Below are 19,024 nucleotides of genomic sequence, written 5' to 3'. Positions count from 1 at the left end.
CTGGCTCTTGTCCTGACTTCTGCTGTGAGATGAGTTACTGGGTTAGCTTGAAGTGGGATCAAGTCTTGAACAGCTTGTTATCCAGAGTGAGTTGTCAGGAGCCACAATTAAGGAGCTTTAGGCAGAAATTCAGAAAGGAAGTGTGAAAAAACTTTTGGGAAGGCCAAATTAGCATCTCTAGAAGATGACTACATGACTGGCTCCTATGAGTTTGCTATGACTCATGGGAGATGCAAGTTCGAACTCTGCCAGAGGATATACAAAACAATCCTGGTAGAAGTGCTTGTGATATACTGTTCTTCAGCTTATGAGCAAAGATGAAGACTTTCTGGTCAGAAAACAGGAAGCACATTTGAAAGTATTTATAAGAGAAGGAGTTGAGGAATAGTAACTAGAAGTAATTGGATAGAAGAATGCCAAAGAAACAAGCCTGATAATCAGGAAACATACTGTCTTTTTCAGTGTTGATTAGGCATGGGCATGAATTAAAAAACAAATAACCAAATTTGTTGAAAATATCATTAATTCATCACTTTGTATTTGTATGAATCAATGCCCCCGACAAATACAACTCAATGATTTTTAGCAATTTTTTATTTGTTTGGGACCTCAATATCTGGCAGATCGTCTTCTCCCACCCAGATCTACCCGAATCACCCGACATAGCCAGCAGGGACGGCTGAGGGGTCTGACGCCGAGGGAGGCCCGGAAGGAAAAAACGAGAAACCGGGCCTTCTCGGCAGTGGCCCCTCGGCTGTGGAACACCCTCCCTACTGAAATTCGGCTGGCACCCTCGCTGGGCGTCTTCAAAAGCCAACTGAAAACTTGGCTATTAAGCAGGCCTTCCCTCCAGTCAATTAAGTGATGCTTATTTCTTATTTCTTTCCTTTTAACTCATGCCATCTTGGGACTGTTTGATCTAAATTAATTGTAAATTTACGATATTATTTTTATATCGTTTTTTAAATGTAAAATCGTGTATATTTTAAATTTTTTTATCTTGCATGTTGTGAGCCGCCCAGAGTAGACTATGTCTAGATGAGCGGCATATAAATGCAATAAATAAATAAATAAATAAATAAATAAATAAATAAATAAATAAATAAATAAATAAATAAATAAATAAATATTTTATCTATCTATCTATCTATCTATCTATCTATCTATCTATCTATCTATCTATCTATCTATCTATCTATCTATCTATCTATCTATCTATCTATTTATTTAATATCCCGCCTATCTAATCAATTAAGATTACTCTAGGTGGCTTACCATAACACAAACAAACAACGATATAATTAAAAGCAATTTTACATAGGAAAGCTTATAGCAAGATGGGACAGAACTAGGGAGTGGAAGGAAAGGGGGGTCAGGAACTGACAAAGGGGAAGGCCTGCCGAAACATCAATGTTTTTAGTTGTTTTTTGAAAATGCCCAGCGAGGGAGCCGCGCGAATATTAGGAGGGAGGTTATTCCAGAGGCGAGGAGCCACCGCCGAGAAGGCCCGATTTCTTGGCTTTTCCTTCCGGGCCTCCCTCGGCGTTAGGCTCCTCAGCCTCTCCTCCTGGCTCACGCGGGTGACACGGGTAGATCTTGGTGGGAGTAGGCGTTCCGCCAAGTATCGAGGCCCTAAGCCGTTTAGGGCTTTATATGTAAGCATCAACACTTTGAAGTTGATGCGGAAACAGATGGGCAGCCAGTGCAATGCGGCCAGAGTGGGTGAAATGCTGTTGATTCATTGGGCTGTAAAACGCCCCCCAGACACCTACAGATACCAAAATTGCAGGGAAGCTTCCTCTGACTCTCCTTTACAATCCCTCCAACTTCAGTGAGGACTGGATTTGGGGTGTCCAATTTATACACTCACAAAGAGTTTCCCCGGGAAAGTTTCCCCCATACACCTAGAAACACCAAAATCACAGAAAAGCTTCCCACAAATTTTCTCTACAATATCTCCCAGGTTGGTGAAAATTGGGTTTCCACAAGCAGTTGCTAAAGGGCACTTTCCTGGGGACCTATTTGTGAGCATAACTTGGATGTCTGAAACCCAATCTTCACCAAACTTGTAGGGATTGTAGAGGAGAGCCAGGGGAAGCTTCTTTTGGTGTCTCTACATACCTTGGGGACTTTCCAGGGGGGGCTTTTTCTGGGTCTATAACTCAGACATCCAAAATCCAAATGTCACCAAGCATGCAGGGCTTGTAGAGGACAGTTACGGGAAGCATCTTTGTGAATCTCATGTCTCTAGATGCTGGGGTGGATGTGTTTTATAGGGTTTTTTAAAAAACTGAATCAATTTAATTTGTCAGAAAAAGTAAATCCATAATTTATGATTCATCAACCTTGACGAATCACCATTTTTCTGATCCGTGCCCATCTCTACAGTAGTGGTGATGTATGATCGTTCTGTACCAGAAGAACAAGAACAGCTATCTTAAGCTCCACAAAACATAATGGAGATATCACTGCTAATGGAAGGAATTCTGCTCCCCAGAGCAAGGCAAGTGTACCTGTAGTGGTGACTTCCTACTGAAAGAGATGATGGCAGCAATCCACTACATTTACACTCTTTTTGAAGACCAGGTATCTCCCTAGTGCATATTTCCAGAATGAGAAAGTGTGTGTCATGATACTTCAGCCCTTTGACCATTATTCTTTCTTGCTATGAGGCTTTGCATAAAAAGGTGAGGAGACAAAGGTTTTCTTGTCATCACTTCTTCCTGCTGAACGCTGTGATATGGGAATAGAGATAGGAATGTTAGGATGACTACCTATACAGATTATGTTATATAAAGTAGTATGAACTGCTGGACTGATCACATTCTGAAAGGAACTGGCTGCACTGCATGAAATTTAGCAAGAACATATTTAGCAGATATCTTGTTAAACTGATTAGGAAGACTTTATGGTTATATGTGTAAAATCGTAGATGACGCCAGAACGTTATAAACTGGCGACAGCCACATGAGTGAAACTGGGACAATGCTGTACACATGTGCTAACTTACAAAAAATAAGTTAATGCCTGCTCAGGTTATATACACTGAGGTTTCCAGTAGTTCTACATCAATGCACATGACATGGAAAATAAGAACAGCATGAACTTGAACAGAAAACCAGATCTAATTCAATAGGCAATTACTAAAACACAGTGGGATGAGACTACCAATTGGAATGTAAGGTCTGTAGGGGCTGAAAAGAGCAGATGAAATGGAAAAAAGGGGCATGAGATTATATGTAAAAGACAGACATAAATGTGAGAAAATCTGAACATAGAAGTTATTTGAAACTATTTAAGCAAAAATTAAAAGGGAACAAAGTTTTTGAAAGTTACCTTTTGGGCTACAACTCCCATAATCCTGGCCATGCTGACTGGGGACTTATTGGAGTTATTGTCCAAAAAATAACTTTTTCGATTTCTGTAAGGAAATAACAGTGATATCATTGTGGAAATCTGCTACAGGCCACCAAGCTGTGGGTTATGCCTTCTCAATACCAAGAAACTTGGATTATGCCTTCCTAGATCAAATTATCTAAATTTAAAGAGTACAAACATACGGGAACTATATGCCACAAATTCATTTCAACAGAATTAAATGTGACATTCTGCTTTTAGGTAAGAATGATTCATACAAACATAGAGCAGGTGACAGCTGGCTTGATAATAGCACACATGAAAAAATCTAGAAGTTTTAACACACTACAAACAAAACGTAAGAGCAATGTCATACCTAAAAAAAGGTATGTAATTCTAGGCAGTGACAATAAAACACACCTTCTGATTTGAGAAGACCCTGCCTAGAGTATGGTGTTAAATTCTGACCACGCAAGAGTTTGAAGATACTACATTCTAGAATACATCCAGAACAGAATAATATAAACCATCTTCAACTGTTAATAAAGTATGTACTCTACTTGTGTTGCAGGAAGAATGCTATTCTTGCTTACTCTTCAGTCACTTTCTTCAGACAAAAGCAATGTGGATATTTTGGCACGACTCCAGCATACCCTCTATTTTTCAGTTCCACTGAATGGGTCTCTGCCTCTCTCTCACTTGCCTTCATCCCCATGTGTACATGTGACTCCACCCCCATGCAGGATTCTGTTGCGACCAGAACCAAAGCGGCTGAAAAAAATTTGCTGTATGGAGGGGGAAGAAAGCTTTATAGAGGGAGGTGGAGTCTAGTGCAGCTTAAAGGGAACTTTATACGACTGTCAAATCTATGTAAGCTAGAAACCTACTTTTTCTGCATTCAGCTCACACGTAGATATTTCAAAGTTACTGCAGAGACTCCTCTAAAGAGAGTGTTATTCTGTGAGGAAGGTGACAACAGAGAGGGCCAGGACCAGTTCATTCTGGTCACTGTGTGAAGTACATATGAATTATGAATAAGGATGTGCAGGGAGGAAATGTTCAGTTCGCTTTTGTTTCAGGTTCTTTAGGGATGTCACCTCTTTTGGTTTCATTTTTTTTCAGTGCCAAACCCCAAAATATCAGAATCTTTAAAATTCTTGTGTTTCTGTTTTTCCATTCTGGTTTCTGGTGATAAAGCCATTTAGGCCCTATAGAATTCTCCAAACTAGTCCAAGAAAAGCATGATTGTCATCATGATCATAATCAAAATAAAGCACACAGACACTCATTAAGGGCAATATAATCAACTCCCAACCCAAACCTCCCAAATATGGCAGACTGGAGAAACAGCTCTATCACTTCAATGGCTTCAGTCCAACTGCACAAGCTGTAGTCCACAAGGTGAAGAGCAAGCAGGCATTCCAGGCAACAAGAAATAAAATGCAGGGAAGTCCACCCAAAAATCAATTAAAAAAATCAATAAAGCAAGGAATCCAAAAAATCCAGAAAGCGGTCCAAAAGTAGAGGAACAGCAGCAAAATTTGTTTTTAAAAAGTAATTTATAAGACAATAGCAATATCAGTAGAAAGCATTAAGCCATTTAAAAATGGAGATCAGAAGAACTCTCTTGGCAGCAACAGCAAACAAGTCATCAAGCAGCTAAATACCAGTTATTCTATTTTTCCAGGTCTTTGTAAAATTCAAAGTTCCATCCCACTCTTACCAACATGTGCTCTGAACCCTAACTGGCTGCTAACAGTCCTCTTCAGGAGACTTGCAACGCTATTACTTGCTGGAATATCAAATAAGGTGATTTTTTATTAAAGAGTCAAATGCAAGTAATACAGAACAAAAAAATATGTAAGAAATCTATACATTTCATTAATCTGGAATCCTGAATCTTTTGTATTTCAGAGGCTCTTTATCATAAAGCCATAAAAGAGTGAAGGAAGGAGCCTCTTTTATGTTTTCCTCCATTTGAGTTAGCCTGGAAATCCCATCCCTACTTATGAATAACTAAGTAGGTCTAAAATTAATTTGGTAGAGATGCTGTCCTATGAAAAGCTGCATATATTTAACTTTGAGAAGATGTGAAGGATCTAGTATGGCCTCAGGCTGGTTGGACATAAACACAGGATGCTCAGATTTGGGAAAACCAGAACTGGGATTTATTGGTACATTAAACAAAGAAACATCAACGTTAAACTTGTCTGTTGTTTTGTCTCTCACCGCCAACGGGTCAAACGAGGGTGTCCATAAATCTTGTAAGAACGGGTTATAACCTGATTCATACCAGGGACCCTTAACAAAAGGATTAGTCTCTACATGGTCCCGGCTGTCAACGTCCACCTCAATCAAGGGAAGGGTCTCCTCATCTCATCCCTCCAGATCAAAGGGGTCCACTCCCTCAGCATAGGGGTCCCAAGGTCCTGTAAATTCCTCCTCCGGCGAGCCTCCTCCAGACGCCATGCTCACCGTTCTCTCTCATCTCTTTCCACCGCCTCTTTCTCTTCTCACAAGCGCCTCCGCCACTCTCTGGCTTCAGACTCTCCCCAATAAGACGGCTTGGGAGGCAGGCCCCATCTCCTTCTATAGTCAGCCTCTTCCCGAGGCACCCTTACTTTCTCGCATCTCCCTGTCCAGGGATCCTCCACCCATATCAACTCCCAGCCCCCGGGTATGGCATCCCGTTCCCTTTTTATATCTCCGTTTCCCGCCTCTACCAACGGTCTTCCTCTCTTTTCTGTTCCCGCCTTTTCCGATCCTGTTTGGGTGGCCACTGATAGTCTTGCCATACCCCGTTCTAACTCACGGGTGTCTATTCCCTGGTGCCTGACCACGACGTGGGGAGTTGTAGTCTCTGTCTGGGTCTCCTGTTCTTTTTTAAGGGAGGATGACACTCCGGCGAGAGCTTCAATTGCCTCGCTTCGGGTCTCACAGAAGAGATGATTGTTTGTTTGTTTACTGCCCAACTTAGTGCTAGGCACTACTTTAGACAGTTTATAATACAGTGGATCCTTGACTTACAGACGGCTTGACTTACAGACTTTTTGAGTTACAGACTTCTCTGGCCGCAAAATTTAGGTTTGACTTGCAGCCTGAGAATTGACTTACAGACCAGAAAAAAACCAAAATGGAACAAAAACGGCCTGTTACGGGATTAATTGGTTTTCAATGTACTGTAGGTCAATGGAGACTTGACTTACAGACTTTTTGACTTGAGAACCGCCTTCCAATACGGATTAAGTTCTCAAGTCAAGACCCCACTGTAAAGGAAACCAAATCATAAACACACTCCACAAATGAAACATTAAACCAACACATGCAAATGCAAATAACAAAATAACCTGATTAAACCATTAAGGGCCCGTTAAGGGCTTTATATGTCAAAACCCAAACCTTGAACCTGGCCCAGTAAGGGACAGGGAGCCAAAGTGGTAATATGATATGAAAGGACCCGACGGATTATAATTGGATAGCTGTCAAGGTCGCTACTAACCTTTACCTGGCTAAGGTAAAGGCTGCCAGTCAAGCATACTTCGCTAGCCGGATAAGCGAAGCGTCCAATCAGCAGGTGGAACTTTGCTGTATAGTACGCGACCTATCCGGAATTGGTCTGAATGATGGGCCTCCCCCTAGTTTCTCACCGGACCAATTTGCAGCATTTTTCAAATCGAAAGTGGAGGCCATCCGCCGGGACGTTTCTCCTTTTTTGAATACAGTGAGTCGAGCAGAGATGTCCAGCGCTCTGTCTTGCCCGGTGATTTTCGACTCCTTTCAGCCTGTTACGCCTGACTCTGTGGCCAGGGCGCTTGACCGCTGTCGTGCCACCACCTTCTTGTACCCTTGCCCGGCCTGGCTAATCAAAGCAGCTAGGCCTTCAACAACGGAATGGGCCACTGTAATAATTAATGGATCTTTCCTTGAGGGCAGGTTTCCCTCTGCCCTCAAGGATACACTCATTAGGCCCATTAGGAAGAAACCTAGTTTGGCGGCGGACGAAATTGGCAATTATGTGCCCGTCGCCAATGTTTCTTTCTTAAGCAAGGTGGTTGAGAGGGTGGCGGCCGACCAGCTCTTGGATGAAACAGAAGCCCTGGATCCATTTCAGTCAGGCTTCAGGCCGCGCCACGGTACAGAAATGGCATTGGTCGCCCTGTGTGATGACCTACTGAGGAAGGCTGACAGGGGCAAAGTGTCTCTGCTGGTCCTCGATATTTCAGCAGCCTTTGATACCATTGACCACGGTATCCTCCTGTGGAGGCTCCCTGATTTGGGAATAGGTGGCCTGGCACTGGCCTGGCTCCGTTCCTTCTTGGAGGACCGTCCCCAGGGAGTGCAGCTTGGGGAGAGTGTCTTGGCCCCGTGGAGTCTCAATTGTGGGGTCCCACAGGGGTCGATTATCTCCCCAATGCTGTTCAACACCTACATGAGGCCGCTGGGCGGGCATCAGGGGGTGTGGAGCCTTGTGTCATCAGTATGCTGACGACACTCAGCTCTACATCCCCTTTTCACCAACTGCAGGAGATGCCGTTCTGTCCCTTCAGCGCTGCCTGGAGACCGTACTGCAATGGATGCAAGAGAACGGGCTAAGGCTGAACCCGGACAAGACAGCGGCACTGAGGGTGGGCGCCCCCACAGTTGGGGATTTGGGAAGCTCCCTTTCTTTTGGGGGGGGTGATTCTGCCTGCCAGGGATGGGGTCTGCAGCTTGGGGATCCATCTGGACCCAGCGCTTACTATGGAATTCCAAGTGGCGTCGGTGGCCCGTACTGCCTTTTTTCATCTCAGGCGGATAGCCCAGCTGCGGTCCTACCTTGATGTCGGGGCGCTCACCACCTTGGTGCATGCGCTCGTAATCTCAAGATTAGACTACTGTAATGCGCTCTACATGGGGCTACCTTTGAGGCTGCTGCGGAAACTACAGGTGGTGCAGAACGCGGCGACCAGATTACTTAGTGGAGTGAAAAAAGTCCAACATATCTCACCCACTCTGGCCGCACTGCACTGGCTGCCCATCCGTTTCCGCATCAACTTCAAAATGATGATGCTCACGTACAAAGCCCTAAACGGTTTAGGGCTTCGATACTTGGCAGAACGCCTACTCCCACCAAGATCTACCCGTGTCACTTGTGCGAGCCAGGAGGTGAGGCTGAGGAGCCTAACGCCGAGGGAGGCCCAGAAGGAAAAGACAAGAAATCGGGCCTTTCTTGGCGGTGGCTCCTCGCCTCTGGAACAACTTACCTCCTGAGATTCGCGTGGCCCCCTCGCTGGGTATCTTTAAGAATCAATTAAAAACATGGCTGTTTCAGCAGGCCTTCCCATCAGATAATCCCTGACGCCCCTTGACACCTTTTTTCCTCTCTTATTGTTCCTCCCACCTTGTGTAGTGTCTTACTATTTAATAATAGTTTTATATATCAATTTTATTGTATTATTTATGTTGTTAGCCACCTAGAGTGGTCCTGACCCAACCAGATAGGTGGGATATAAATAAAATAAATAATAATAATAATGATCATGATTAAGAGGAGTTATGACAACCACATTCAAATGTATAAGACTGTCACACAGATAATACAGATTTCCTTCCAAATGTTAGGACTTGAAACTATAATTAAATCACAAGGAAAAGGATTTCCATTACATTTTAGGAAGTTGTTTAACAATGAAACAGACCACCAGAGAAAGTTGTGGTTTCTCCTTCATTAGGAATTCTTAAGTAGAGGCTGAATGACCATCTATAAGACTAGTCTGTAAGACCTCTGAGGATTCTTCCAATTCAATGTTTTTATAATTAGAAAACTATTCCTGAACCTTCTTAAATGCTATGTGAAATTCCATTTTTAATTTGGTGTGGTGCCTGCAGCGAGCCAGCATGCATATGGGCCTCCAAAGATCATGGTAATGCTTCTGGCTTTGCCTGCTAGAAAGAGACCAAATGTTCTGAATTTTCTTGGTTTGGCCAAAGACACATAAATGATACAAATCAATTAACTGTTTGGTAGTAATAATAATTTTACATGACAAATTTGTTAAGGTTTCTATTCCTACTACTAGTCTGTCCAAAATATGCAACAAAGAGGTGTATCTTATCTGTATAAATCCCAATGTATTTTGTATCTGATTTATGAATACCATTTCATTAAAGGATTGCTTACACCTGGTCTACTGCCGGTCTATTTTGAAGACAGAAAATTCACTATTACAGTTCATGCTACACAGTACTGTACTAGATACAAAGCAGTAAACACACAAGACTAAGAGCTTAGAGGCTGATTTTAATATTGGGAGAAATGAAAAAGAGCGAGAAGGATAGCCAACAACGTATGTTCGGAGTTTTACATTTTTACTTTTCACATTTGCCACAGTAGCATGCTACTCTCCTCTCAAGGACATGACTTTCAGTCTTCCTCTCAATCTTGGAGCTGCAAAAAGAAACAGAAAGCATGTCTACACTTATACTGTGATCCCAGAGTGGGATAACAGTTGCAGCTGTTTTGTTACTTGTTACTGAAGTTTTAGAACAAAGTCCTGACAATGTCTGTTCCCCTCTCTAGCTCCAAACCATTTTAGCTGGGAAAGGAAAGCAGAGTTTTTTGGGGGTAGCAAACATGTAAGTACTCCAAAAGCACTGGCTTGCTATTACCAAAATAGCCAGCCCTGATATACTGTAATCCTCTAGTTTGGACCTACAGAGGGAGTAGACATATTCTCCATTATTATACTACACTGTCCCCAGCTCGCTAAAACTATTGAGATTGTCCCTTTTCATCCTAAAGCACCAAGGCAGAGCAGCAGAAGAGGGCCCCTTTCATCCTATTTGCAAGAGAGCAACAAATTGCACAGAAAGTTCAGTGATGGAAACAGAAAATGCAGATTACTAGACTGCTTACATAATTATGTGGGGCTCTGAAAAGTGGTACAAGTAAGAATGTATCTTTTAATTTCTAAATTTTGGTTTGTTTATATAGTACTGTTCAAGAAAATTCTCATGGGGCTAGATGTAACAAAAGTTGCAATGTAGTATGAGTCTGTACCTTTTTACAGCAGAAATGATAAATGATTATCATACTGGGGAAACTGCTTTCACCTGGGACAGTCTCAGGTTGAGCTTGAGCTGTTTCCCCCTTGTACAGGTATTGACTGTATCCCAGCCAACTGTTCTGAGGTGCTAGCCCCTTGAGCATATTTGTGGCTTTCAGCTGAGAGTGAGCACCAGGTGGCAGTAGAAGCTCATCAGCTAGGAAGCTGAAGAACTTGCCCTAGTCTTGCAGATGATGAAGAAACAGTAAGCAATTATAATTACTACAAATTATAATTGCTGGTATAGAGGCATACCACTGGCCCAGATAGAAGAAGCAGTGTCAGCCACAGGTGAACATTTGCTATCCAGAAAGCAAATGTCAGCTGAAGCCACCCTGACCATTTTGAGGTACCAAGCTTGTCATTAAAAATCACAAACCCTCTCTGGTCCATGGGGTCACGAAGGGTCGGACACGACTTAACAATTAAACAATAACCTACAGCTTTATCCATAGGTATAAGGATGATTTTAAAGCAACACACCTGTAACCATTGCAATCATTTAAAACAGCTTCCAAACATTGTAAGACACTTTTACAGGAGCAAAAAGGGAGATCGGGAAGAACTTTAAAAGGCAAACGGAGATCAAAGAGCCCTTTCCCGATCTCCCTTTTCGCTCCTGTAAAAGTGTCTTACAATGTTTGGAAGCTGTTTTAAATGATTGCAATGGTTAGTCCACCTCCTGAAACCTATGCAAACTGATTTTGGTGTTGTTCTGACACTTCGTTAATTTATGATTTTTTGTTTTTTCCATTGGAAGCCATTAGACAGACCATCCAATGGTTTCCTATGGAGAAAATTCAAAAAATCATCATAAATTAACGAAGTGTCAGAACAACACCAAAATCAGTTTGCATAGGTTTCAGGAGGTGGACTAACCACTGCAATCATTTAAAACAGCGTCCAAACATTGTAAGACACTTTTACAGGAGCGAAAAGGGAGATCGTTGTGTGAAAATCCCCCATAGGAAACATCACTGTGTGAGGCAGCAAATTTAACAGAAAAAGGCATCATTGTGTGAATTCATCGTTGTGTGAGGCACTCGTTGTGCGAGGCACCACTGTACTTGGCAATGCAGAAAGAAATTCAGAAAAATCTGGAGGAATGGAACAAATTACAAATCTCATTTATGGGAAGAGTTTCAACAATAAAAACGATGATCCTATCTAAACTTTTATTTTTATTCTCAAACCTCCCAATAATATTGAATTTTAAGTATTTCAAGGACCTGGACAGACTAACAGCAAATTTTCTTTGGAAATATAAGAAACCAAAAATAAAACTTAAATTGCTGCAAGACCTGAAAGAAAGAGGGGGAGTGGGTGTGCCGAACTAGTTGCTATATTACAAGGCATGTGCAATGACTTGGATTAAGGAATGGATAACTTTAGAAAATCAAAGGCTGTTGAAATTAGAAGGACACGACTTAAAGATGGGATGGCATGCATATGTATGGTATGGGAAATTCAAAGAACACTCTCAGTTTGAAGAGCATATTATCAGGAAGGCTTTAGGGATGATATGGCAGAAATTTCAAGCACAAACTTATGAAAAAATCCCAATATGGGTAGCACCAATAGAAGCATTTTCATTTAAAACCTTGAACCAGAAAGGAAGGTTAACCACATATGAAAATCTGCTAACAAATGAGTTGGAGATGGAGGAGGAGCTTCATCTTGGTGAAGCTAGCAGCTCTCGGGAATAGCTCCCGGGGAAAGCTAGAACCACTTCGGTCTGGGACCCTTCCAGAAACGGGGGGGAGCGAGGAAGAGTCAGGAGAGACCCTTCTGCAGCAGCTGGTGAGCCACAGAAGTTAGAAGATTGGGCAGCAACTCGATTTGTCTTTCTTCTGGAAATTCACATCAGCACAGACAAAGACGGGCGCCATTTTTGGCAACTAGCCAAAGACAGCTCCGTTCGCCGAGAATAAGAAAACAGAAGCACGGCGAAAGTATACATCAAAGTAAGTGGAAGCCCTTGTTCTATGAAAAACCTCATTAAATGAAGAACAAGTGATTATGTGCAAATCTATGACCAAATGAGATAAGGAGCGGCATTCCTAGCATACCAGCTTTACCCAAGCTGAAGGTCGAGTTATTTCTAAAGGAACAGCCAGGCAGAAATAGCTCGTGTCTCCATTAAAGGAGGAAAAATAACTCTTGAAGAATCAACTGACAGGCTTTGAAAAAATAAATTCTGTTGCAAGCTGTTCACTTTGGACCCCCTTTTCCTCTTTGGATATATATTTTTAGACTGTGTGGGACTCTGCTTTCCGTAGATAATATATTTGCCGGGACTTTGATTGCTGGATCTCCCTGTTCGGGGGAGGAGAAGGAAGTCTCTGGAAGTAAAAGGAAGAAACGGACTGTGAGGTGTGAACTGGGGCCTATGTGGTTTGAACTGAACTGGGATCTTGACAAATGACATTCTAATAATAGAGTCTTGCCGGGTGAAGGTTAAAACAAACTTGGAGAAGAGAAAAGAAGGGAAAAGAAGAAGCAACCGGTCTGAAGATATTAGCGACGTGTAAAAGGATTGGACTACAAAGACACTTGAGAGATTTATGTTTTAGATTCCATCTCTTACTTGAATGTACCTGCTATCTTATTGCTAATATGGTATAGTTGCAAGGTGAAATATTAGAAATATTGGATGTGTATTGGGGTAAAGGGGAGAGGGAATTTTAAGTGAAAATAGTGGAAACAGAAAATGGAACCTCCCCCTGAGAAAATTACAGATCGGTGGCTAGACTGGAAAACCTCTTTTCAGATGTCACTGTTGCAAAAATTAATGCAGGTAAATTATTATATTGACCAGATGGAAGACGTGATTGGAGGCTCTAGGGGAGGGAAGGTAGCAGAGGTTAAATTACACCAAAAAGAGATCTCAGAACCAGCTGTATTGATGAAGATATCAGATAATATACAAGGGATGGAGGACCACCCAGTAAGAGATGTAGCGATAGCAGATAAGGAAATTGAGGTTGAAAAGCAAACTTTGAATGATATTGTTTCCCCTTTTAAAATATGGAAGAAAAAAGAGTCGCAGAAACAAAACAAGCACAGGGAGGAAAGGGGAGGGGAGAGCAGAATTTATATTATTTTGGGTCTGCTGAGTGTATTCTCAAGAAAAAAGGAGGGTGAAAGAGGGGATATATTTCACAATTGGCCTTGGTGTTCTGATGCTGTGGGAATAACATAGATTTAAGCTGTATTACACGTATAAGTTGAAAGCTAAAGAGGTTAATACATAGACAAAATAGTCAAAAGAAGAAGAAGAAAAAGAAGAAGAAAGATGAACCTTCATTGGAACATGAATAGATTAGATGTTTATATACTTGATATGTAAGATTGAATGATTATGCATTTGATGTTTTCTTATTCTCAAAACCCTTTTTCCATCCCCCCCACTGCCCTTTGCCTTTTGTATTCCTTCCCCATTACCCAATAGTTTTGAAAATAAAATTAAAAAATTAAAAAAAAAACAAATGAGTTGGAGATAAGGGATAAACAAGAGCTCCAAAAAATGGGTATAGCGGTGGACTGGTGGTCAATGGCAAAATTAGAATCAAGATATAAAAAAGACAGGGCTGTGGGGTTTTTTAAGGGCAAAGTTCAGGTAGACAGACTGTGGTTATATACGGATGAAGCAATAATTAAGAAAATGTATACCTATCTATTAGAATATGAACTAGAAGATGAAAGGGTGAAAGAAACAATGATAAAATGGGCAAAATTTTTTGGGTATAATGTAGATCTTGATAACTGGACAATGATGTGGAAAGAAAGCAATAAGATTTTGAAACCAGCAAATTTAAGAGAAAATGTACTCAAAATGTTTTACCGATGGCACTATACACCCATAAGATTAGCAAAAATGTCAGAGGGCAACAGTAACATATGTTGGAAATGCAGGAAAAAGGTCGGAACTTACTACCATATGTGGTGGACATGTGAAAAGGTCAAAATCTATTGGACACAGGTATGGGACTTAGTAAAAGAAATTATACAGCAGAGATTAGAGCTGAAACCTGAAATGGCATTACTGAATGTCATTTCAGGTGTAAATGACAATAAATTGAAGCATTGTCTTATGTATATACTCACAGCAGCTAGATTACTCTGGGCCCAGAAATGGAAAACAGAAGAGGTTCCGACGATGGAAGAGCTGTTAAAGAAACTATGGGACATGGCAGAGTTGGACACTCTATCAGAAGCATTGCGGGAACAGCCAAGAGATTATGTAAAACAAAGCTGGGGACTAATATATCTCTGGGCCCAGAAGAAGACTGAAGTTTAGGGTGAAATTTAGGATACATGTAGAAATTTATTAGTATATGCTGTAAACAGATATAGGGAGAATAGAGGACTAATGTGGCTGGAATCCTTGACTCCAAGGGGGGGGGCACTTCAGATAGAGGGGTTAGTTTAGGTTTTTTTTTCTCTTTGCTATATGGTCTTCTTTTTTTTTTCCTTTTCTTTTCGTCTCTTCGTTTTGGTTTTCTTTTTCTTTTTTGGTGTCTTGTGGTTTTCTGTATGTTAAAAAATTCAATAAAATTTATTTTTAAAAAAAAAAGGTTGACTCAGCCTTCCATCCTTCCAAGGTCAGTAAAATAAGTTCCCAGCTTGCTGGGGGGGGGGCAATGTGTAGCCTGTATAATTAAATTGTAAACCGCCCGGAGAGTGCTTGTAGCGCTATGGGGCGGTATATAAGTCCAAAAATAAACAAATAAATAAAACAGATTTCAGACAGATGCACAAGTGACAATCCTAGGCTGCTCAGAAGGCTTGCATGTTCTTTGTTTCATTAAGCAAAAAGGTTCATTTTTCTGGAGGTTTGTGGTTAGCCATGAACCACTATGAACCACTGGTTTTCCGGTTCATGCCCATCTCTAGTTGCATCCATTCTGCATGTTAATGGAAGTTAATGGAAGAATCAAAGATTTGGATGTTCCAGGCTTTATTTAGATATGTGCTCTGGTTTGGGTCTGAAGCAACTGAGACTGAATTTTATCTGGTACAAATCGCTAACTTGAGCTATGAATTGAATTGGGGTTGTGGTCTTCCACAGTCTTAATATAAAATTTAATTTCCTATTTAGAATTTAGTTTTGAACAAATTAAAAAGTAAACAAATTAATAATTTCTTTTTGTCAGTAATTTTCCCCACAATGTAGCAAATATACAATGCCCTATAACTCTGCTATTGTACTACCGTACAATTGCACTCATTTCTCACGCTAGCAAGGTTATGCTCAAAATCCTGCAAGGTAGGCTTCAGCAGTATGTGGACTGAGAACTCCCAAAGTACAAGCTGGATTCCGAAGAGGCAGAGGAAATGGAGACCAAATTGCTAACGTGAGCTGGATTATGGAAAAAGCCAGAGAGTTCCAGAAAAATATCTACTTCTGCTTCATTGACTATGCAAAAGCCTTTGACGGTGTGGACCACAGCAAACTATGGCAAGTTCTTAAAGAAATGGGAGTGCGTGACCACTTTATCTGTCTCCTGAGAAACCTATATGTGGGACAGGAAGCAACAGTTAGAACTGGTCATGGAACAACTGATTGGTTCAAAATTGGGAAAGGAGTACGACAAGGCTGTATATTGTCCCCCAGCTTATTTAACTTATATGCAGAATACATCATGCGGAGGGCTGGACTGGAAGAAACCCAAGCCGGAATTAAGATTGCCGGAAGAAATATCAACAACCTCCGATATGCAGATGATACCACTCTGATGGCAGGAAGTGAGGAGGAATTAAAGAACCTTGTAATGAGAGTGAAAGAGGAGAGTGCAAAAATGGTCTGAAACTCAACATCAAAAAAACTAAGATCATGGCCACTGGTCCCATCACCTCTTGGGAAATTGAAGGGGAAGATATGGAGGCAGTGTCAAATTTTATCTTCCTGGGCTCCATGATCACTGCAGATGGAGACAGCAGCCCTGAAATTAAAAGACGCCTTCTTCTTGGGAGGAAAGCGATGACAAATCTTGACAGCATCTTGAAAAGCAGAGACATCACCTTGCCGACAAAAGTCCGAATAGTCAAAGCTATGGTTTTTCCTGTCGTGATGTATGGAAGTGAGAGCTGGACCATAAAGAAAGCAGACCGCCGAAGAATTGATGCCTTTGAATTGTGGTGCTGGAGGAGGCTCTTGAGAATCCCCTGGACTGCAAGGAGAACAAACCTATCAGTTCTAAAGGAAATCAACCCTGAGTGCTCACTGGAAGGACAGATCCTGAAGCTGAGGCTCCAGTACTTTGGCCATCTCATGAGAAGAAAAGAGTCCTTGGAAAAAACCTTGATGTTAGGAAGGTGTGATGGCAAGAGGAGAAGGGGACGACCGAGGATGAGATGGCTGGACAGTGTCTGCGAAGCAACCAACATGAACCTGACACAACTCCGGGAGGCAGTAGAAGACAGCAGGGCCTGGCGTGCTCTGGTCCATGGTGTCACGAAGAGTCGGACACGACTAAACGACTAAACACACACACACATAACTCTGCTCTGAACATTTAGACTGAAACAGCAATTGTAGATTAGAATGTAAGAAAACAGTTCCACGATTCAAGAAAGCATGAATGTTAGATATGAACAGGAACCTCTGTTTTCATGGATTTTTGGATTTGAATAAATTATTTATATAAAGCAGGACATCTATCCTCATGAATTTGTCAGTCATTTCTCTTTTAAATTGAGCCATAAAGCTGAGACACTAAACCTCAAAACAAAGAACTGCCAGGTATACAATATCAAATTACTACCAGCTGCAGAAATATACTACAAATTCTAGAAAAAAAGTAAACAAAATACCTAATGTACAACAGTTAAACAGTGTTCATCATCAACTGGAAAATATAAAGATAGAGGTTCTCTGAAAGAAATTACATTTTTAGGGTTATTGTTGATTTTAATGACTATTTTATTTTTGTAAAAGACAGTTTTGTGTACTGAAAGAGTGGATAAGCATCTACATTTAAACATATAATTAGAGATAGGGGTATTCATATACGAATACCCCCGCAGAGGTGGTGACAACAAAGGTCCAGACACATGGGGCTAGATAGTCCACTCACAATTCTACCACTGGCGCAAACTCCAGGATCCTTCCTATCACTCCAAAGCTTGTGATCTGTGAGCCACTCTTCGACCTGGCAGAGAGGCTTGTCATCCCGCCTCCTCCCAGGAGTGGCGAGCCCCCATCTCTACATATAATAAAACCTACACAGCTTTTTTTCTGACACTGATTTTAATGTGGAGAAAAGGTGGGCTTTGGACAGCAAGGTATCTGTTTTAATATTATGTATAAGAAATTATATTATGAAAAGGGAGGAAAAATGATTACTTCTCTGATGTTCAGATAAACTCTTGCAAAGATGAAATACTGAGCATAGTTCTTTGGATACTGGCCAATATTTAAAGACTATGAGTAATGGAACATAAAAATATTGTGCATATGTGAAACGAGGTGTTGAAATTCATACATTTTGATTATTTAAAAAACTTCAAGATACAGAAGTTTGATACTAAAATTAGCATAGTTCTAAAATGAATACGAGTAACCAAAATAAAAGTCGCCAACTGTTACTACTGTTTGTGATTCAAACAGTAAGTCGTTCTTTCATGTATGAATGATCCACATCTTCATAAGAACAGCAATCTCCCTGAACAACCATGAGTCATTTTTAGAACTGTGAAACTCATGGAAACCTCTTGGGGCTACTGAATGTGCAGTCAAACATATGCTCATCATGCTGAAAGAAAAAGACACACAGAATAACCTTTATGAGAGCACTGAGCTATATATGTAACATAAAATGCTCCTTTTAGAAGTGATGACCCCTCTCCAATGTTTACACATTTTATTTGCTCTCATATTTAGTCACATAGGTGAAATATCTACATATCACTCCTATATACATATTGACTCAAAATCTGTCTTGGCAACCTGGTGATCTGTAGATCATCCTAGTAGGGGATGGCAGTAGATTATATGTAGGTTTGCTTTTAGAAGGCAGGAGAATTTGCAAGACAGACTTCAGAGAACCTCTTAAAACTGTACCAAACTGCTTAATGTTTAGTGTTTAGTACAGAATATCAAAGCACATAATTTATTCTTATCTTGGAATGTACTTAGAATAAGATCCTCTCTCTCTCTCTCTCTCTCTCTCTCTCCTTGGTATTAAAACAGCTCAAAATGATATTTAGAATTCATAGGAAAACAACTATGCAGTTGTGATTTTTATCTTCTTATTTTCAGACAGAAAATAATTCTAGACACTCATCATTTGAGTTCTCTACACTTGAAGACAAGAGCTCTAAATAGTGTTAATTCTGACCAATGAACAGAGGGAGCACGCTATTAGTGGTGCCTTTATATGAAAAGGACAGAAAGTTGTGTTATTTTATATGATCAGGAACCCTGCTTTTTTGCAGTCTTCTGATCACATGGAGATTCCTCACAACCAGCAATTGCTCTTCTCTTCAGATTTAGGCCTCCACATGTGAGAGCTGGGAAGGAGGAGACAAGAGTCCCCTGCTCCCTCTACTTGCAGTTAAAATGAAGTATTTTACTGAAT

General features: G+C 41.0%; 1 protein-coding gene across 48 annotated transcripts in view; it reads right to left on the bottom strand.

Moving 5' to 3' along the window:
• Window positions 1-19,024, bottom strand: part of GPHN (gephyrin) — a 454,199-nt gene that overhangs the window by 299,123 nt on the left and 136,052 nt on the right. For 9 of the 48 annotated variants that reach the window (XM_078390292.1, XM_078390308.1, XM_072986110.2 and 6 more), the window contains exon 4: window positions 3,337-3,421. The exons of the other annotated variants lie outside the window; for them this stretch is intronic. In XM_078390292.1, the coding sequence (XP_078246418.1) occupies window positions 3,337-3,369 (33 nt within the window). In that variant the 5' untranslated portion in view covers window positions 3,370-3,421. The remainder of the gene's footprint in view (window positions 1-3,336; window positions 3,422-19,024) is intronic. 48 annotated transcript variants of the gene reach the window in all.

Source organism: Pogona vitticeps, chromosome 1, assembly GCF_051106095.1.
Source record: "Pogona vitticeps strain Pit_001003342236 chromosome 1, PviZW2.1, whole genome shotgun sequence".
NCBI classification, from domain to species: domain Eukaryota; kingdom Metazoa; phylum Chordata; class Lepidosauria; order Squamata; family Agamidae; genus Pogona; species Pogona vitticeps.
Note: the sequence above shows the minus strand (reverse complement) of the source record. Positions and strands in the feature narration are given on the sequence as shown.